This window comes from Pieris brassicae, chromosome 3, assembly GCF_905147105.1.
Source record: "Pieris brassicae chromosome 3, ilPieBrab1.1, whole genome shotgun sequence".
In the NCBI taxonomy this organism is placed as follows: domain Eukaryota; kingdom Metazoa; phylum Arthropoda; class Insecta; order Lepidoptera; family Pieridae; genus Pieris; species Pieris brassicae.
Window position 1 is genome coordinate 5913727 of NC_059667.1, and position 23480 is coordinate 5937206.

The following is a 23480-nucleotide window of genomic DNA, read 5'->3' on the forward strand; positions in this document are numbered from 1 at the left end:
TTATATTTTATTTTATTTAAAAGTAATGATTTGTTTTAATTAACTTGTGCAATATGTATAAATTTTGCCAAACTGTACTACATCTTACTTGACTTACGCCAAAATCAAAGCACTTGAAAAAAACAGGATATAAAGATAAACGTGAAAGGTACAGAAAAATTCTCACGCTTTTCGAAAATGACTTACATGCGGTATAATTAGGTCAGGGGAGCAACCTGTCAACTCACACGCATTGTTTCGTCTCGCGCGCCTGCGGTACCGTTACCATAGCAACCGCGGTCAAGTTCGGCCCCATGGGACGTGCTATTTGACATTTTGTGACATGTAGATTATACAACCATAGTTTTCCGTGTAGCATACTAAATATACATAGAACACAACAGTGATTTACCTGTCTATGAAGTTTACACAGAAATTAATAATTAATATCTGCAAATCGTAGAAATGTATTAATCGGTTTCAATAAACTTTACGAGACAAGTTCTAGTTTCGCGGTTAAACACTTTCCATTTATACATTTTTACACAGTTAATCTGTCGAACGCTGAGTAAAGAATGCGGTAAGGGAGGCGTAACAAGTGAATCAGAAAATTGATTTATCCGATAAATAATACCATAGAGACAACCGCAACTGGGTTAAATGCATTAATTTAAGCCTATATGGAAACAAGTTCCGTTGGATTTCCATATAATTGATGTTTTATTTATGTTGCCCAGATAAGCATCTGAATAGAATGACCTTAGTCGCTTATTATGAAAGGGGGTTTAGACATTAGTGGCATCTGCCTATAATACGGCATTAGAATATTCAATACAACTGTAAACATTTGTGAATAGGATAGTGAAATTTAAGGTATGTAGGGATTCCTTTCATGGCGTTTGACTTCTGACCTGGCTATTCGAAGGCATTGAAGGCTAACGGTTGGAACAACGGCTATATCAGATTCACATCGCATCACGTTTATGTAAATGTTTTAAAAGGACGTATTTGGAGCAGTACGGTCTACAAAAAGACGACAGAACATTGTGTTTATTATTTTAACTGAAACGTTTTTAGGTAGCTTTGTTTTAATATTCAGGTTGAAGTGGGTTAATACTAAAATATAATTAAAACTAAATATATTGTAATAGTGAGGTAGTATTTAATTATATATCTACGTGTCGATCATCAAACATTTGCCTATTCTGAAGATTAAACAAAGAAATTAGGCAAGTTTTTATGGCTCACTGATTTCTATATGTTTATTCGATTATTATATATGGTACTCAAAACCAACTGTCTTAGGGTCTTTTCTTTATAACGTTTAAGTTTATCGTAAAAGCAAGCATTGATTCAGTACATTTATTTATCATGTTTGGTAAACAAACATAATCGAAAGGAAATTAATAGGTGAAAAACATTATAAAACAAACAAAGGAACAAGTTGTTTCAAGTTCCTTCAAGGAAAAATACATTCTAAATATATGTATTTAGGGTCCTTAAACGGATTAGGAACTAATTTAAATACCGTAGCACAGATACTCAAATAAAGTTGAAAATCATTGGGAGTTAAAAACTATTGTTCTGCGGCTACCAACTCTGACGGTCATGGCACTTAATTGGGGGAAGTGATTTGTCAATATGAGGTCACTTTCTTTTTACAAAAGGAATGAATAGCCAGTAATCATATATATTAGAGAAATTCTAAAGTTTAGCACCATCGTTTAAAATAGATTGCTATACATGCATTGTGTTAATTCTTGAATAAAATACTTCAGATACAGATCATGTATAATTAGAATGATTTGTTTAATTCCTTTGTAAATATATTAGTTAATTTGAAACTGTACTCTTTCGATACATTTAATGAACGTTGGTGACATATTGAAGTACAAAATAGGCTTCGCTAGCATTAATGACACTAAAATAAGAATATATCTGTAATTAAGACAATAATTAAGCTTAATAGTCAATGTTGAATTAACAATTATATTTTTAAACTGAAGATCATTACCCTTTGAAGTGTTTATTTATACAAATCACCCTATAATACAGATTTATCTGACTTTTGTTTATGTGGGAATTTGTTTCGATAATAAGCAATTAAGGTATAATGAGCGTATACGGATAAAAACGGAAATAAAGTGTGTAATTTGTATGCATAGATCTGAAGTGTAAATAATTACAAACTTCACTGGTTATTTGCAAAGCCAGTGGTTAGTATTAATCTCGTGGGAATATAACAAGTGAACTTAAAGGATTTTTTTAAATTATTAGGAAAAACATAAGTCAAGCGTCAATATAACGAAGCTGCTGAAGACAGCGGTCACAATTGTTAGGAATCGTTAATTGTACACAAGTCATAATATATTTCTGTTGTTAACTCACTACGACATTTTTTTAATTCAAAAGTATTCGTTCAGTCAAATCAAAGACCATTAATGTGAACTTTTGTCGTCTTTGGTCAAATCCAATGCGTTTTGACAATAAATTTTTAATTTCAACGAACTTATTACTTGCTTAATAAATCTTTGCGCATCCACAAAGGGTATAAATATATGGATTTTATTTGTAAATAATTAAGTATTCTTAAAGCTGCTTTGAAAAACGGTTCGAAATTCAAAATTCACCTACATACCTAGTCACATACCAATCTGTGCCCAACCCATGACTGTGATATAACAGTTACAACCATTATGCGACATACGTGATTACTAATTGAGCCTAGAAGCGTGTCTTTGCCGCCCTGTTTAACTCACCGTTAACATCTCAGTTATAATAATTCGTAACGCTGTGCACTCATTGTGACCTTTCATTTACGTGTTTTTGCTTACAACGTGTAAATGTTGGTCTATCATTAGCGGCTAGTTAAAGTTTGCAAAAAGGCCTTATTCTAAATAAAATTGTGTTGTGTTTGTGTACCGATAAGTGTTGATTGATTGGTAATTTTCTGTTATTAAATAGCATTTTTCAGTTTTTTGTATTAAAGATCATTTTCCGTATACACTATTTTATTGTTTTGTACTTTAAAAATAGAATTTTGAAAATTAGTTTCTTATGAACTACAATGACAAAAATCTTTTGTTTATTTAAGCAATTTAAGACTTTTTAATTGTACACGTTGGGTACTCTTTTTAAAAACTACAACTTATAGAACTGATTTAATATTATCGGAATCAGCCATAGATGCGCAGCACATGCGATGATTTTTAGAAGAAGTAATTAAGGAAGTCCATTTATTTATAACAAACATATAAACCATTGTTAATCTTACATACAAATATTACAAATGTAATAGCTGAGAAACTAGAAGAAAAGCTGACGCGTAAGACCAAAAGTTCCACTGACAAATCATTTCGGTTAAGTATCATTTTCAAGTCGGCACTTGTAGGTGAAGTTACTAAAGTTTCATATTAATGTTCTGCAGATATATATTTCAATAAATGTGATACCAATAATTTAATCACTGAGCTAAATACAAACTGTAGCGGAAACGGGGTCGGAAGGGATTTTTATTACTTTTGTTTCTTGTGAAAGTTATCTAAATTGATGTAGCGGTAAAGTTGTAGCGCAATTTTCGTTTTATAGTGATGCAGACATCAGAACATTACGTTTTCAATAGGTTTTTAATTGAAATATTTAACCGAGCGTTAAATGCGAACGAAAGTCTTTCGTTTCATTAGGCATGCGTATGGTTTCAGTAACAATCGAAACTTTCACGTTTACTGATCATTCATCAGCTCGATGAAAGAGCAGTGAAAGTGGTAATGCAAAAAATAAATGAAATTTCGTGTCACCGGCTTTCTTGCGGTTTCGTGTACGAGATCGATAACTTTGAAATTAGAATGGCAATTATTTCACGTAAAAGTTTATGGTTGTTAGTCTATTACCAATGATTGTCGTATTCTACTACTAACTAGGCAAATCTTTATAACAACAAACAGGACTTTACAGCTAAGGCAAACATCTCAAAATGAATATTACTACAGATTAAGACAAAAACTACGTACGTGTAAATTATTGGTTTTAGTAAAAAATACAATAAAATCCTTACACTTCTAATTTTATTTTTTTACTAAGTACGTTACATCTTGTTACAGGTGCTGGACATCATGAAGGGCAAAACGCTGGGGTTGACGCCTATACTCATACTTTTATTGCAGTCTACACTAGTTTTAAGTAAGTATCAGAGATGGTTAATTGCAATAATTTCACTATATATACAGGTAAGAATAAACATTTCTTTAAACGCTATTATTTAAAAGCACGAGATTATATAGGTACTTTTCTTCTTCATACATGTGAGAACTACTACAGGCATATAACAAATTGTTCGCTTCACTATGTGTTTATCTCTCCAACGGCATATGAACTCAATATCTCCTAGCAAACTTACTACATGAACTAGTAACCAATAGAGGCGGTTATTAAATCATGTCGAAAGTATGTAAAAGCATTGTCATGTCTGTTTGAATACGTGCACTTGTTTTAATAAATGTGCAGGTCATCATCCTACTGGCGTATTAGTGGGCCAGTATACTGAATAAGGTAGTTGTTGACGCCCCAACATATTATGTTTTATAGCAACAAGTATCAATAAGTGTATTGTGTGTTTATGGATATTGAGTATGATATTTTTTTATGTATGAAGCACGGCATAGAGCAGAAATATTTTTGATTAATTTCTTTCATATATATTTGATAGAAAAGAGGATTTTCTGTGCTTGTCATCAGAAACAATTATTGTTTCGCCGGAAATCGGATCTACGGTTATACGTTTTGTCAGGCGGTTGGAGTGTCAAAAGATATCCTGATAAAAACAGGTTTAGAGGTGAAATCAAGTAGAAAATTAAAATTAACTTTTTTATAAACGGATATGAGTGTGAGCCTTACATTTATTTATTTTAATTTAAATAACAATTATTATCGTCTTTCTTCAACCAACACACACTCGAATAGTCGAGGTGAGTAAATAATATTAATAATTTGCGTTAATAACTATTTGAAGCTTTCTTTCTTCATTGATTGAATACTACTCGTATTTACCAAAGACAATAAAGGTAGAAAAGGTAGGTTTAATGTGAAACTATATAAAAAAGAATACTTTTTACGTTTAATGATCTACCTGGTTTACTTTTGTTAAATTATATTGGCTCCTATGAATTTTGTTTATTAATATTTGTGCTCTGTAAGCATTGGTAATAGTGCAAATTGCTTAGCTTTTATCGTCTCATTAGCAACTCGCAAACAACCGCTATAGGTCAGTGTCTATTTAGGTGATCCCTCTACTCTTCCGATCTTCAATGCACCTGTACATAATATGCTTCCGCAGTAATTTGCAAGAATCGCCGTTATTGTAAAACAAAATAAAAGGTTATAAAAAGTATTGCATTCTAGCAGGTCCAGCATTGAATGATTTCCAATAAAAGGTGAAAAGTAAATATGTATATAGTATTATGGTAGATATATTTTGTAATATAGAATCATTGAATATCCGGTAGTTTTTTCTTTGAGCTCTGGAAAGCATCAAAATTACACATTTTGATGCTTTCATACAACAAAAATGTTAGCTGTGTTTGTTTGCATATTATAGGTAATCATTCTGTTCCAGGTCGAATCGCATTCGAAAAATTAACAGATGTCGACTTCCAAGGGACTGCGTACTATACCGTACGGAATCTTTCGCTATATGAATGTCAGGGTTGGTGCAGAGAGGAACCAGATTGCCAAGCTGCAGCATTCAGGTAAATTAAATTAAATAATCATATCGAGAATTAGATAAAAATAATTCGATGAAATTAGTTTCAGAATTTGATGATTAAAAAAAATGTTGTAATTATGTGAATCTTTCCATAGACTGTTGGTTAGACGAGCTATAATTTTTATTAAATTACAAATTAAGTACAAAGGAATAATAATAAATTCTCTATCTAAGTGAAGCCTATAAACTTTATAGAAACAAATTTCGCGCATCCGCATTAACCTACATTGATTTAACGATGTATCGTGACTTGCCAGAGGCTAAAATTGTGATAGCTTCCGTGCGAGCGAAAACCTAATTTGTCGGAATCAACTCTCATCTTATGATCATGAAATCGAATAACATCAGATCACGAATCTTCTAACCTAAATGTCTAGATAAGATCCGATTGACATGAAGATTCACTAATCGTCGGGGAATCTAAGGCTGTATTCCAAAGCATTTCAAGCCTTGAAGAGTTCAGAGAGAGTTATTTGATCAAATTAGATAGAAGTTTGATTTGGGATGTGGGCACTAAGGTCGAGAATGTGTGTCAGAACATTCCGATGATACGGTCTTGGTCAATAACAATGTGTTGCCACAAACCGTGTAAAAGCGGAAACCACCTCGGTTCGCTCCAAATTGGATAACAGTAAAAGTGATCGTATACGTCTTCAATGCGATTATTATCTCTCGAAAGTGTGGATTACATATAGCAACACTCGGCCCTAATTCTGTTATCTTTTTGTTAGATTAACACCTTAGAGTTAAAGCCAACAATAACTCTTTATTTGTTGTGAATGGATAAAGAAATTCGATTTAGGGTTCTTCAAGAAAAGAGCATATCGTATCTTAAAATGTCGGCCCTTTAGTAACTTGCGAGCCCTCTGGCATTGAGAGTGTCCATGGGCGGTCCATCACTTAACATCAGCTAATGCCCGTTTGCACTGTTCTATAAAAATAAATAATTTTATGAACGAAACAGGAACAAAACTTACTGTTAAAGTGATTGATGTAAATTAAATCAACCTACGCGTTTAATGTTAAGTATTTATTGATTCAGAGACTAATTTATTCCCCTTGAAGATAAGGTATTTTTTAATTACTTTTTAGTTCCTAGTTAGACGATAGGAAACCAGCTAGACACTGGCCAGACACTAATAGATAATCTCTTATTACGTATAAAAATTGTTTATGTGTGTGTGATCAGATAATTAAAATAACAATAACAACACCGATAACATAGATTAAAAATTCTTTTTTTACTTTCATATAGTTGGTTCAAAAACATCGTAGTGTCCAATTATTCATGGAACGGACCTTTCTTGTATTTCATTAATATTGTTTCATTATAGACAACATTATAAACCAAACATTTTGTTCCTTACGTGGGAAAAGTCATATCAAATGGATCATACTCAGTAATTTGTTAGTATAATATATTATAAAATGCGTGATGAATTTAAAAAGACATCGTGATCAATTAATTATTCTCTATAGCCAAATAATTATTTAATTTGCAATTTGAAAACAGTATGTTGTTAGATCCTATTGAACTTTAAGCGCATAAAAGGAACCAATTCCGTAGGTATTGAAATCAATTAGATGAGATGGAATATTCCCAAGTTAACAATTTAGCATTGTGCTAAGATAATGTATCTCGAATCAATCTATCGAAAGAAATAGATGAAAAGAATGTGATATTAACAATCGGTAACTGTACTTTGGTTGCAACTGGCAAATCATACGGTATCCTCATATGCAATACTTTTGTCATAGATAAGTTAAGTCTGTAATTGTATTAAATTATTCTGTGCAAAGATGTGTATAAAGTCTTACAATTATTCGTAATACTATTGCGTAAAAAGTTTTATCAATACTCCTGAAGTGCGCGACTTACATGATATTTCATATAAATAACTCTGAAAATTGTAGGTTTAGCCATCAAAAAGTTTGTGGTAACTATGGAAACTTAGGTACTTTTCCTCAAACTGGTAACATATATGTCGCAGCCAACTAGCTTAATTAGCCGTTCAATTAACAGCCTAGGCTTTTAACTATACGGTGCCGTTTAACTAACAGCCTGAAAGATATTTCAGGCGTAGCGTTTGTTAATCTGGCTGGCTAATTCTTAGGCCATTCGAACGATACAGTCTATATTTGGTAGAAATCAAAAAGATGAAACATGACATTAAAAAAAATATTTCTTTTAAAATTAAATTGCTTAAGTCAAATTGTCACCACACTCTGCAATTGTACTTGTTATTTTTCATGAAACTTTGGAAGACACTATCAACGTTGTGGTTTGCCGACGCCATATTGACAGTTAGAAGAGTTTCGTTTCGAGTTTGAGAGTGGCAGAAAGTGGAATTTAACTTAAATTAACAGTCAACAGGTTAGGCAAGTAATGGAACGTCATCGATCCAAGTCATTTAGCCTAGCTGTTCGATCAACTGGCTGACCATCATTCAGGCCGCTAGTTAAACGGCGCCGTTTAGTTAAACGGCTAGGCCATTAATTGAACGGCTAATTAAGCTAGTTGGCTGCGACATATACATGACATAACTAAGACTTAGTTCAGTATATATTCGTTTTTATTTTATTCGGTTGGTCAGTTGCCTATTTGGCTCAAAAATTTATAACGATTAAGACAAATAGTGTATAAAATTTAGTTAACACCACTAATCTATGGCATGGAAACAAAAATGTTTATGACTCTATTTACTAAAATCTTTGGATGAAAGGTTAATGCACTAAATACTATTCAGTAATTAGTTCCGAATTCTCACAAATATGTAATCATTTATAAAGACTTTGTAATCATCAATTCACTGGTCGATCAAAATAAATCGTAATCGCCGAGTGTAGAGGATCATTGATCAGCTACTTTACAATTTGAAACCTCCGTCATGAGTGATTGATGTTGTTGAAGGCACCTATAATGATAGGCTGCATTTTAAGTCACCTGCGTGTAATTTGTTCGTAAATAGACTTGATTTATTTGCGATGATAATTGGATGGATTTTTTACCGTCAACTATTACTTAGTGTTAAGTAATAAACTAGTTTTAGGTACGTGTCATTTGTGTGGTTAAATCAATTTTAATACCTTTCAGTAAAAAACGTGTTAATTCACGTATAGACTTGAACATTAATGCAAAATTAAAAAGAAACATAAGATTGTATTCGTGACTCGCTAATGGAATTTGTATAATAATAATATATAATATACATACAAGTGTTTTCTTCATAGAACTTTTGTGCCTTCCATCTCGAGAAAACTATGGTATCGTTAGGAATTTGATCCAAAAACTTCCAACTACTCCGTACTGCGTTATCAGCAATAACAAGCGGAATTATAGAATAAAAAATAATTTACACGTTGCTTTAAGTTATTACCATGTTGGAAAAGGATTTTTTGTTATCGTTTAAATCCAGTTATACATTCGGTCTTATTAATAAATGTATTGGAATGTTTGTTAAAGTATTCGCAAAACATTCAAAGTATTTGCGGCTTGAAACAAGAGTGTAATATTTTCTAAATTTTAATAAGCTGTAAAATTTTGTACCCGTAACCGGTAAACTATAAAAGAACGAAATGCTCTTACACCATAACAGGCTGAAATCTAGTTAAATTTTAATTTTACAGTACTCTATTAATCACATATTTATGAGCCCTTTGAATAAATATCGCATTAGATGCTTACCGCTACGTTACAATAAATTACAACCATGCTTCGGCTACTAGTAATAATTTGGAATTTTATAATTAATGTTCATGCGCTTAATAAATTGAGTAACAAGTGAGATTTTTTCCATCAGCTTTAAGCTTGTTTTGGACTCTTATTAATGGTTTTGATTGATGCAAGCGTGTTTTTGGAAGTATATAATGAGATTTTTCACCAAATGTACCAAGTCCCAACAGTAAATGTAAAGAGATATTTCCTTTTAAAGAAGGTCCTACCTACAAATGACGTCAATCCAATTTAACAATTAGTTAAAGCCTCTGTCAGCTGTCCTCTTGATCATTTTTATACATTTTGGTTGATTTTGGTGTCCTCCTCATGAGAGTGTTTTGTAGAGCAGTAATGGTCCAAGGCCCCAATACATATTAATAAATGTCACAGAAATAGCGTAGAAAACAATGCATTTGTATTACTTTAATATATTATACATCTCCGGAAATCAGACCCAGAAAGGAAACCTCTGGGGTATAGAAACACTTCAGGTATTTAGAGAGTGATATACTGAGGTATCACGTACGATGACGATAGCAGTTACAATTAAATCAGAGTCAGAAATACATTCTTATAAAGAAAATACCAGTAAACTTCGATATAAAGTTTTATCTAATAGCTTCAACTAGAAGCTAAAACCTATTGCAATATATTTTGTTTGCATTTACAGTTGGTAATTAGGTAGTAGGCCACATGAAGGTTGACTATGGGATCATGTGTGAAAAAAAAGCAACTTGTTACTATTGATTCAAAGGCTTATTTTGAATGAACCCGTTAAAATGAAAAAAAGATTATATCCTTGATAAATACAAAACCTTTCGAATATGAAATAAATATCATGTGCGACGAAAGCAATCAATCGAATGATACCAAATAATAAGCTTCCACGAGCTTTCTATAATTGAATAATTTAAGAGAAAGCCAAGACAGGCATTAGCGCGACGTGACCGTCGTCCTTGACTGCTAATATCACATAACTAGGCCAGGTCATGAAGACTCAAAGAATTAACAAGTTATGAAGATAATTCTTCACTTGGTTCTTCAATCTGTTACACAATAGTGATATCGTGGTTAATAATTATATTAGATAGTTTAGAAGTAAAATTCTACATTGTATATCAGTTATTCATGCAAATCATCACTGTTAAGTATCATTATCAACTCTTTAGTAACCCAAAACATTTATTTAAAATCAACTTAGTGAATGCTTTAAAAGACATCTTTCTTTCTTAATCAACTAAATATAAAGCTTTATAATTATAGTCACTTAAAAGCACATTAAAATTACGTAATTAACTTGCACTTTAAAAACGGAAGTAATATTTATTCAATGCGTATAAAATTTGGGAAACATATATGAGATTATCTTTTAAGATTTATTGAGAAAGCAGTAAAATGTTGAAAACGGTAAATAGCTCCGTTATACTTGGTTATACACAGGCTGGAAGTGTAATGAACAATCTATCCCTTATTAGACTATCGTTGACAGAGTAAAAAATATTATCATTATGTTTTATAAAGGCACTGGCGAGATAGTGTTTGAACATTGGTTTAAGGAAATTGCTATTATAATAAAGAATAGTAAAAAGCGGGGTAGGAAGACTCATCTAGTACTCTCTCTGAAAAGCTCTCATTAGGGAAATGGCATTCTGTTATTAGAATGTATGAAGAGGATATGTAGTTCGTAAGCTACTTATAGAGGAATAAATGAGATGACTTGCAGCTACATAAATAAATCATGAAATTATAATTTAGTATCTTATACAAAAGTTTTCTTTGAACTACAAAAGTACTACACACCTATAATTAAGTTTAAAACGTTGCAATAAGACATATTTCGTTTTCATGAATTATCTTGTGTCTCTCTAAAATGAAAGTCAACACATAAATAAAATTATTAACTATTTATATGATTACACAGTTCTGCAATTTAATGTCTTTAACTTTATTGTTACAGTTTCGTGTTAAATCCTCTCACTCCAGTGCAAGAAACCCGCTGTTTGCTACAGAACGACACACAAGCAAACAACCCTATGGCCTCACCACAGGTAATATAGATCCCAATTAAAAACATAAATATGAATTGAGAGCTAAGTTTAATATTGAATAATGCGTTTTCAAGTACATGTGCCAAGTGTGTTCATTCGGGATGTGGTTTGTTGTCAGTTCCTTTTTTTGGCTTGACTAAGATTCTGTTAGTAAAGTAATTGGTAGATATGGACAAGATTATCAGAGGATCTTTGAGATCTATTTTTCAGTGTTTGGTATATTACACGAACATTTGTATATTAAAATCTGTAAATTTTGTCGGCACAGTAGTAATGATCATCACTGCAAATAATATACGTAAATACACTCTAAAGATAACGCATATTTAGACTCTAAAATATATTATTAATTTATAATTGTTTACACATGCCGGATAAATCACCGAATAAATAAACATATACTTTCTATTAATAGAGTATACAGTCTCATAGACATTATTAATTCGTAACACTGACATATATATAAAATACATAAATAGAATTTAACCTTGTTTATATTATTCCCGCTAACCCGCTACGAAAATGTTCAATTTCGTTGAAGGTTACTAAATACCAATATATAATGATGTATAGAAGATCAAAAGATGGATATTATCGAGGCACGCAAAGTTGTCACCGGCTTAGATAAACCGTATAAATCCATTGATTAGGATCAGCTACGCCAATTAAAGCAACGCGGAATGTAATTAACAATTTAGATTCAATCAGCGTCACTAGGACTAACAAGTAGCGATGCAAATGGGTAGCATACGATGCATTTCCGGTTTTGTTTTTAGTCTGACATTTTCAATTTGGGGTTGAGATTTCGTCTCAACCAAACATCAGAATGAATACTAGCGTAATAATTTATAAAAAATAATAATAATTTTTGTTAAAAAAAAACATTTAAATTACAAAAGAGTTCCCTTAGAAACAACGCTTTTGAAATTACAGAGTTTTGAACTGAAAACAAAGGCGTATATAATTAAGTTTTCAGATTTAATTTTCACAATATTAAAGAAGAAAAAATGATATTCTACAGTTCATTTCTATGGGCGTGGGTGAATTATTTATAACACGTGTATTGGAATACTTGTTTGTGAGTTATTGCGCTGTGAAAGATTCTTCGGCATCTATGTTTATGTTCTTTATAAAATATTTACAAATAACACGGAATTTGTGACGTACACCCTTAGTAAAATTTAAATAACGTGAATTCATCAATACAAACGTTTGCACAAATAAAACATTTACGCAAACATATGTTTAGAAATAAAATTACAAAAATCATATTATAAAGTCAAAGTGACTTTGAAGAATATCCAGTCCATTGTAAAACGCTTTAACTACCCAATATATATATGAATTACAACTTCAGTGGGTATTCCTCATAAAATATTTAACTTATCGAAACTAGAGTAGCGGTATTATACACAAATGTACGCTTAAGTATTCAGGTTAAGCATTCATTAAAATTGTGTTGCAGCGTTCGGTAAACACTTACTACATGGTAAAGTTGCAAGTACGCACAGAGAGTGTTTGCTTGCGGCCATGGGCGTTCGAGCGAGTGCCAGGCAAAGCCCTCCGAGGCTTGGACAATACTATAATCTACACTTCCACAAAAGAGGCCTGCCTCGCAGCCTGTCTCAATGAGGTAAATCTACTTTTAAAGTACTATGCTTACTAGGTCTTTGTAGAAAGTCCGAGATGATTGTTGCTAAGAGGATAATCAGGATTTCGAGAGTGTTCTAGTCTATGCACGCATAGCCCTGAGGTCTAACTGCGCATATTTGTATGGCTATAAAAGGCTGCTAGTATTATCTCTATGGCCACACTTGTTAAAATATATATGTATACTGTATTTATTCACAGTCTGCCTTACAAAAACATAATCTGTTGATAGCGTACCTTATATATGTAGTCATTATGTTTAAATTTAAACTATATTTTCAAAATGAATAAAATAAACGATTATGAAATAATATTCTATAACAGTACGCCTGTTTATAATACGTTTTTGTTTATGGCCGCCTGGTGTATAAAGTATAAAGAGCATTGCTTATAGGCAGACTATACGTTAAAGGGGTTTTTTAATGTGGTACTAAAGTAGTTATGTATATGATAATAGTTATAATTTAGGCCCTATGAAAACAAGATATAAATTGTTTTCGCTTTACTTACTGGTTGGAAAATGTTATTTAATGAACGCTTCTAGAGAAATTTATTACGGTATATTTATGATTATAATGCTGTAGCAATAATATTAAAACATTTATGTTTAAACACTTAAGAATTTTATCACCAATTTTATATTACGCGTTAAGTTATAAAACAATTAAAAATTAATTGCAGTAACAACTTTCATCTAACATCTAATTTCCATTGATATTTCTCGTTTAAATTTGGAATTGGGAAAATAAATACCATCGGTATTTTTTAAAAATAGTTACAATTTAATTTGGTTATTGTTGTCCATTGTTTGGTTATGTATGTCGTAAGAGATAATGATGATATAATTTCTTAAATTTTTCTAGTAAATTATAACGGTTAATTCGCTTTCCTTGTACTCATAGCATGTTTCGTCGAAATTATTGCTTATAAGGGATAGGTTCGCCCTCTGTACTTCGATTTTAAATTTAGTATTGTTAAGATCTCTAATGAAATAACTTATCTTTTTTCTTCAGAAAAAGTTTCCGTGTAGATCAGTGGAGTACGAATATGGAGGTATGAGATGTTCTCTTAGTGATTCAGATAGACGAACCGGACAACATTTTGTACAACTTGTTGATACTCCAGGAACTGATTACTTTGAGGTAAGGTCTAATAGTAATATTTTTTACAAATAACTTTAAGCAAAAAGTATTTTATTGAAATATGTATGATGTAACTCCTTTTAATGTAAGCCAAATTCAGTGATAGTTTATTGAAAATTTATATAAAACACTGTTGTTTTTCGGCTCGGGTTTTACCAAAAAGAACTTTTTTCCTTTAGTACCAAATAAATGTGAAAGAAAAAACAATCTGTAGAAAAGTTTTTATTATTTTTGTTCTTATAAGCTAAGAATTTCCACGGTGTAGTCTGATACATTTCGCAATTTACAGCAAACTTAACGGTTTAATTCCATGCTAAATTGAATTCTGAGAATGGGTTAAATTAGCATCGTTAAGCGATATAGCGAATAGCTCATTATATATTACTTTGCTACCGTGTGAATCCATTTATTTATTTCTCACAACAAACCCAAATATATATTAGTAAGTAAGATATCGATTTACTGTCGGTTTTTTAAATATTATAATAGATGCATTTTAGCTATATCTTGAAGTATATAAATGTGAAATTATCCCTTCGTTTTTTGTGTTTGTTTTGAATATTTAATATTTCGTAAAATCTGCGGAATGTACTTGTAAGCGTTTAATCTGGGTGTTTTGTCGTGCAGAACTTATGCCTGAAGGCGACACAAGCATGCAAGGGCCCTCGAGTGTTCACAGCACCTCGTGTGGGAGTAGCTGAAGATAAAGTCTCCCAATATGCTGGACTTCATTATTACACCGACAAGGAACTGCAGGTATATTTACGTGTAAATTATTAAAAATAAATATTATTCTTAGTATTTCCATTAAAACTTATTCTCTTTTAAATTGGCGTCATTCGGTAGAGTTAGGGATAGTTTTCATCAGTTTGTTTAGTTAGATGTAGGTTTATTTGGAAGTGCATGGTTAGTCATGTGTATAACTCTACACTGGACAAACGTTTCCAGTTACTTACCCTGTAAAATAGTGATCACGATTTCGATGATTATGATCATATTATATAACAAATATTATAAATTATCAATAAAATTATCTTGTTATTATTTTAAAAAATAATGATGTAACTAATCATCCTTATCAGCTCTCGAAACCTTAAATTTTATTGCTTGACTTGATTCGAACCCACTTCCGCGTTAAACATAAATGAAGCTGCAAATGCAAGAGCACGTCTCAAAACATAACTCCCATTTTATGAGCCAATAAAGTCATTTATTGCCAATTAGCAGATTAATTTGAATGAAATAGGCATGCTAATTATAATTAATGAATGTTATGCTATTTATAAGGTCTGCGGTTTTCGTTAACAAAAGTAGCAGTTATTTTTAGCTTTTTCATCTCGCATCACGATTATAAACATCTTATGCTCTCTCACATTAAATACAATATGAAACAAAGAAAAGATGACAGTTCTCAATTAAACTTTTATTACATTGAGTCTAGGGACGTAGGAATTTTATTATTTGTTGGCTCATACATACAAGTATTTTTTGTTTTGAATAATCTTTGTTGAAGCTTTTTTAAACTTATTATATACGGATAGTTGATTTCGGACAAAAATAGATGTATGATGTTATGTTTTATATTTATATGGAATGCTTAACGAGTTTTTTATTTAGGTCTTATAAACATTCATATTTATATATGTTTATATATAAATATGAATGTTACATTTAATCATCGTTATCAAATTTAAAGTAGTATCTATGGGATTTATTATAAGCTTAATGTCAAAGAGTTTTATAAATAAACACTTTATTTCTAAAGTTTTTGTTGATAAGAGTTTTTTTAATTCAAAACAGCTGATACACTATGACTTCCCAAATAAAGGACCTATTTATTACATACATTTACTTTGATAGGTAACATCAGAGTCAGCGTGCCGTCTGGCTTGTGAAATAGAGTCGGAATTCCTATGCAGATCTTTCCTCTACCTTGGAGCACCCCATTCGTCAACATACAACTGTAGATTATACCATTTGGATCACCATACTCTGCCTGATGGACCATCAGCCTACCTCAACGCCGAAAGACCACTTATTGATGATGGCGAACCGATCGGAAAATACTTTGAAAACTTCTGTGAAAGTGAGTACCTACTGATTAACATTGATTTTTGTCTAATTTTCGCATTAAATTGTACTAAATATTTAAGGATTTTTTCAACCAAGAAAGCGCCAAAAGTGGAATTAATTTTGCGTTCGATTTTCTTACGTATTTTGTATTCAGCGGATTTTAAATTACTTTTCGGTTTCAAAACTTTCCCTTTAAGCAATTGTTTTTCAACGTTAAAAAATATAATACAATATTTCTTGAGACATCAGCCGCGTAGGCTATGCTACCTCATTAAAATAATCGCATAACAAATGAACCACAAGAAAGAGGTAGGTAGGTTTATACTCATTCAAATGCAGACAACGAAGTTTTTCAATTTAAATTAAAAAAGTATAATAACTTTATAGTTGTTGGCAATTACTACGACGTCTACAGAAACTCGTAATAAGTATATTAAGCTGTAAGTGTTACCTTGCTTCATCCCATAAATTGCCATGCGCTGGCGCAATGCAAACACGTTTAAGAAATAGATTTATTCCGAATTAATGCTGAATAATTCAGTAATAAAGTCAGCAAAGTGGCTTTAGTATAAAAAGTTGGCACACTTAAAGCTTACCTCACTAAATTGTTTTACAAACTATTATCAGTTTTATCGGCATATAAGGGTTAATATTAAATTTTTGTGTGTTCAATAACAAAAAGCTGTTTGTGCGTCGATAATCCAGAAATATTTGCCAAAGTTATCATATATCTAAAAAAAATATCAAAACAAATTGAATCGAAGGATTAAGAAGTTATGCATAAAATATGTTCACTTTAAAAGTAATGTATTCAATATCAATTAATGTCAGACATATTTATGAGTAATAAATTTCCTGTATATGAGGACTAATTGTTGATTAATATTTTCAACACGGACAGCCCGGACGTTTCTTCTAACGTGACCGTAATAACGGAGGAAACATATAACATATATATTGCACCCATTGCATAAATTTTAATCGTTTATAAACCTTCTGTAAATAAATTCCAGTAGCTAAGTATTTTTTTGTACTTCAAGAATAAACATATAAACATGTCGTTATATGGATTACAATAAAGTATACCGTATTTATAATTATCTAAACCTACAAAGTAATAATTAAAAAAAATAAAAAGCAAATCAAAACAAATTTAGAAAGTTTGGTCCCTGTGGCAGTGTACCTTTAACGCTGGCAGTATTTCCTAGCTGCATTGGCTTCACCGGTAATATCTACCAGGTGCCAACTTAAATCTTTAATAAGTGCACAACTTGAACCCCACTGCCCAAGCGTCTCTACTCCAAAGGGAACAAAATCAAAGTTGGAGGAAAGACTCTTATATTTGTGCCGTTTATTATTGTATGCCTTTTAACCATGTCGTTATTTACATTTGATTAGAACGTTGGGGTATAATTTGTCGGCGTTGATTTTTATTGTAGAAGTTGGAAAAAAAACACCTCTTAACTCTTACCAAATAGTCTTTAGTATTTATTAATGTAAAATTGACATCTTGATACGAAAAATCTTGTCGTCTGTCATAGAAATCAGAAATTAATTTTGCTATTTCTTAGCAGGTAACAGATTTAAACAGCGCTTCATTCGCCTCTACAGCGAACGAAATCAATTTCTTTTTTCAATCTCATTTACCGCCTATGCAGTTTTATTGAAATTGTAACGGTCGGTTTATTTACATTAAAATTAAAAATACCGCTAAGCCTTACAAATGACATTCGGCGTATTAATGAGTGTGAAATATGTAAATCCTAATTATGCAATTTCACCGCAATATTAACGGAAGTTGATTGTTAAACCCTGCAGATACAGCACTTCTCACCTTCTGTGAGAATTTTCTGTTATTGAAACATTGTAGACTTTTTTAATACTTGATGTGGGAATGTACTGCATTCATATATGATGCTTTTTAGTATTGCGTTTGTTTTTGTTTTAATGACAATAAATAACTAATGAAATATCAATCCTAAAACACCGTTAGGTGACCGAAATTTTTGTTACAAACAACAAGAAATAATTAAGCTACTAGTAATGCGTAATTCGCTAAAGTCTAGGAAGTCATAGACTTTGTGTCTCTGATTGCAAATGGCAAGTTCAAGTCGAGAGTCGGATTAAGGTTAATTGTTTAAAGTTAAGTTAAAGATCTTAAAGCACTTGAATACTTAATGATAACAAAAGGGAGGGAATACTACCGATGAATCACCATAATTATAGCGTATTAAGGAATTCCATTTTAATACACGTTATTCAAATATAACAAGCTAGTGCCGCTATACACAGACCTGAATAGCTACTCCATTACGTAGGCTTGGCGATTGCCATCTCGCGGCTGCGACCCGATTTGTAAACTGAATGTTCACCAACGTATACCGTTACAGTCAATCCCTTGAATTTCCACGTAATGAGAAACGTAATTGCAATAACATGCTAGATTATCTAATATTAGTAATCAATGCCCGTTGGACGTAATCGAACTGGCGATTGCAAATTGATCGAATTAGAGTTCAATAGAAACATCCCGTTCCGGCACACGTACACATAACTTCGTTATGTTTACAATGTCATATTGCTGAGTCATGGCAACAGTTGCATTTGGTGCTAAAAAAAACAAAAAACGATCGACGACGGTGGCCGCGCGCTCGTGCGTGCTTTATAACGGTGGCGGTTCATGAAATTGAAAAGTTTTTGTTGGAGAGGCTTAGTTCTCGACTATTTCAAAGTAATTGAATCTTAACATATAGCTATTACAGAACTTTTTGCACATTAAACGTATGTTGTGACTTCTAACCGGATCTATACAATTAATGGCGCTACAACATTTTTAGGTCTGGGCCTCAGATTTCTGTATCTGTTTCATGATCATTAGTTAAACTAATAAGCCTTCTGTTCGCACGCCGTCGATTTTTTGGGTCTAAGGCAAGCCGGTTTCCTCACGTTGTTTTTCTTCACCGTTCGAGCGAATGTAAAATGTGCACATAGAAAGAACGAATCGAACCTACGCCCTCAGAGATGAGAGTCGCACGCTGAAGCCACTAGGCCAATACTGCTCATGCAAAAAATATACTGACTCTTAAAAACCTTTTTGTAGGATCTTACCAATGACATACGAATTTAAATCATATGTTCGTATCGTTTCACAGGCGTTAATACACATACGGGTCACCCCTACCCAAGATCTTTGTCTAAGAAGGACCCAAGGATCTTAGAGATACCAATAAATCAAAGCAATATTTCCAAACAATAGAATTTGTACTGTAACTAGCTAATTAAACATGAATAAACATCCTATTAACTATTTTTAACTGTTACGTGAAAGTTATTTACATAAAACCGGTTTGCGGTTACTGTGCTATCACACGCATTGCTAAATTTATAATAGTTTGTGTTGATGCGGTAAAGAATTTAATAACCTTGCGTGGCCTTGCCCAGTTAGGGCGATGGCCGTAGACTCAGACGCCTAACCAGTTTTAAGTATCGCGAGAATAGATAATGCGCCGGATTTAAACTAAAATGTCTGTTATATAATGTAATATATTTAATATAGACCCAGTACGTAGTTCTATTTTGTTGTAGTTGTTGTAGATAAAATTATATGGTTTTGTATAAGAAAATTAACTTAAACGCATACAGTAAATTCAGTTGATCTTTTGTTATTGTAAATTTTTTCAGACTTCTAGTTTTCGTCTCTTTTTTATTTACTTATAAAACGTTTGTTCAAATGTACAGCCTTTGCATGTGCGTATTTTTCTTTTACGCATAAATATAAAAAAATATCCTATTGATTCTCCTATAATAAACAAAACAATTAAAAATAAGCACACTACGTTGTTTTCTAATGAAACTAATTCAATAGTTTTATTGCGATCACGTGCCAGTTTCGTATTAATTACTATAGAATCAGAGTTGATTAATATCTATTTCATGATTGAAATGCAACTCCGTACAGTAATAAATAGTAGTTTTCCCGTTTATTTAAATACATAGCGGTGAATAATCTATATTTGCTTAGAAGCACAACTACATATTTTAATAGGAGACCAACCATTACTATCGTTAAGTCATAGGTAATTTTTACTCAACATCAGTTTTTCTGGAAATTGCGAATACTTGCATCAACTTTACAATAGTTTTCCACGTATACGAGAAACCATAATACGATACAGGTCAAGCGCATAGATGTGTGTAAAATTGAGATGAGTTTAATTTACAATTCGGCGAGTAATGTTTGTAGGTACATGCTTCCGTTTAGTTCTAAGTACTCCAAAGGAGCAAATAAAACTTCTATTTTAAACCATTCTTTAAAACTATTAAAAGTCTACTATAAATATTATAAACATGAAAGCTTTAATCGTCGTGAATACTCAACATTGATGTTTATGTTTCTTTATGTATGTGTAATATTACTTTATATTTCATTACAAAAAATTCATTTTTATTTACATGAGAAACTTAATATATTCGAACGAGATCATCGATACCATCAGTAGTTCTAATTTTAGTCTACTAGGCTCATTCTAATATGTATCTTTTATGCCCTTTTGCATTGGTTTAATGCGCTAATATTCCGAATTTGCGGTGATTGATTAAATAATTGCACACCGTCATACTTATATGACTTCTTCAAATCATTTGTATGCGGCTTTAGCAGGATAAAATAATTTTAAAATGTAGATTGTATATATTCTTGCAACATCATAAAACGTGAAACATAACGGAAACATGAGTTTGTCTAAAAAATTATGCTTTTGTGAAACGGTCCATAAAAGATAACCTACTTTGGAAGCGCAAAATATTGTTTGGCTAGTGATCAAGAATAAAAAGTCTGATGTGTTTTTTCCATTGCTAATTCATTGTTATGTAAAATAACTATTGAATCTTTTAAATAATCAGTACCTATAATATTACTAGAAGTGTCATCTTTGTAAAATATGACCAACATTACATGTAATTGGACAGCTCAAAGCCCCATTAAGCATATAAGCCTCAATTATCAAGATCAGTCCACAGTTGCACATGGGTTTCAGCTGGACCTATTTACAACGTAATTTACGGCAACATTTTATGAAGAAAATAAACAACAATGTGCATTTATTATACAAATAAAATAATAACAGACACAAATACACAGTAACGCAGTTTTGCACCAAATCGTCACGCTATCTATATAACATTTTTGATATATAAATCTAATTAGCCGCTGGGAAAATGCGTCCATTGATTGGATTAAAGTCGCGCATTGAGTCGTAGTTTGGTTCAGCGTAATGTAATAAAAAAACGGAGTCTATGTTATTTATAAAAGAGTGTCTGAACGTGAATCGTGACTAGCTTTTTCCCATTGCAGTTCTTGGAAACGATTTCTCATACCGCAAATTGCAAACCTCAATAACTCACCATTAGCCTTTTTCTGAGGACAGGACTAAATTCGATGTAATGATGGCACCAAGGTCAATTATAGGTTTTCCATTTTAATTTTCATAAAATTATATTCGTTTTGATATAAACAAAGTCCCGTTAAACCCGCCCCGCGTCTGATTTATATATCAATATAAAAAGGATTAGTCTTCTGCGTTTAACAACCTGAAGCGATTGTTATGTCGCTGGAATCCCAGATTTTAGCATGAACCATTATGCCACGGAGATAGAGTAGCGATACAGCGTCCTTATGGACGGAAACAGAGATTTTATCTCAAATTAGGTATAAAATTCAGTATTAGAAAAAGAGCAAGTTTCATATGAATCTAAAAATCATCGTATCCATAAAAACTTACTCATCAAAGCAATATTTCAGCTTAACTAAAGCGTGGGAAAATTCACTTAAGTTACTGAAGCGTTTAGAAGTAAGTTCAACGACTCCGAAGTTCATATTTTCTGCAATATTATAATTTTATATGATTATTAGGTCAAGTAATCAATATTTTTAAACATTCAATTTATTTGATGACATGTTACAATGTTAAGATTACTTGGAATTGTGCTACTATTCACTTTTAATTTGCAATCCTGGGGTTCTTTTTAAGTGACAATTACTAACGTGTCAATCATATAATAAATGTATAACCCTACAGTAGCGTACGGACAGTTGAGAGTCCCATTCTGAAGAAGAAATGCCCCGTCATCATTATTATAATTTTTTAATTTTTCTTCCACATACAAAACCCACTGTATAATACATTTTGGATATAATTTTTGTTATCTATGCGTACCTAACTTTTATTTAGCATTACGGATTTTGAGGAAGGTTCGCTTTTAGAGAGAGAAACTTACGATTAAAAAGTAAACTCGAGTCAAAGACCGTAAAGCGACATTTCTCAGTCATGACATACACTTATACGTACGTCACGGTCCCTGACTTGCTATAAGCACCCTTGGAATTTACGGTTTTCCAACAGCAATCCCGTAACAATGTTGCACAAACAATGACACGAATTAATGTTTACTGCGGAAATGTTCTAGTTTGTTTTACAGTTATAATAGATCTCCGATATTCCTTTAACCGCTTAAGTAGGTTCGTGGTTTTAGTCAAAGCAATCGTGGGTTGAAACTACCAACTTTTAAAACTATTAACATTTTCATAGCTAAATTAATAATTATATGCAGCTACGCTCAAATGAGAGACGCGTAATATTTTGAAATAAAAAAACATATATATACAGATTGAATATATAAATTATCAGCCAGATAATGGGTAGAAATTCCAAGATTATTAGACGTAAATATGATCTAAGAAATGATATTAGTACGTGACCGTTTATAGCTAAATCACGACAAAACCATAGCCTACATGATTATACCGTAATGACATCAGAAAATCACAATTTCATATGTTAATAATCACCAGGAATTAACCTACAACCAACGTAAGATATACTCATCGTGTGAAAATAAAGTTTCTCGACACGAGCTTTACCCGTCTCTACATAATTACAGTACCCACGTTATACTTAGGAATGTAGACGCAATTTTCAATCGATTCTAAAGATATATCTGTAAATAAAAAATATCTCCTTAGCTTTATACCTAATTGGTTCACGCCATTACCCACTAGTCACCTTTATTGCCAAGCAGTTTACTTGACATAGTAAACTAATTAATATTGTAAT

General features: G+C 31.9%; 1 protein-coding gene across 1 annotated transcript in view; it reads left to right on the forward strand.

Moving 5' to 3' along the window:
- Positions 1–23480, forward strand: part of LOC123707535 — a 51314-nt gene that overhangs the window by 21330 nt on the left and 6504 nt on the right. The window contains exons 2-8 of the mRNA XM_045657649.1: positions 4080–4158; positions 5591–5723; positions 11413–11503; positions 12969–13136; positions 14167–14295; positions 14923–15051; positions 16156–16381. Coding sequence (XP_045513605.1) covers positions 4092–4158; positions 5591–5723; positions 11413–11503; positions 12969–13136; positions 14167–14295; positions 14923–15051; positions 16156–16381 — 943 coding nt within the window. The 5' untranslated portion in view covers positions 4080–4091. The remainder of the gene's footprint in view (positions 1–4079; positions 4159–5590; positions 5724–11412; positions 11504–12968; positions 13137–14166; positions 14296–14922; positions 15052–16155; positions 16382–23480) is intronic.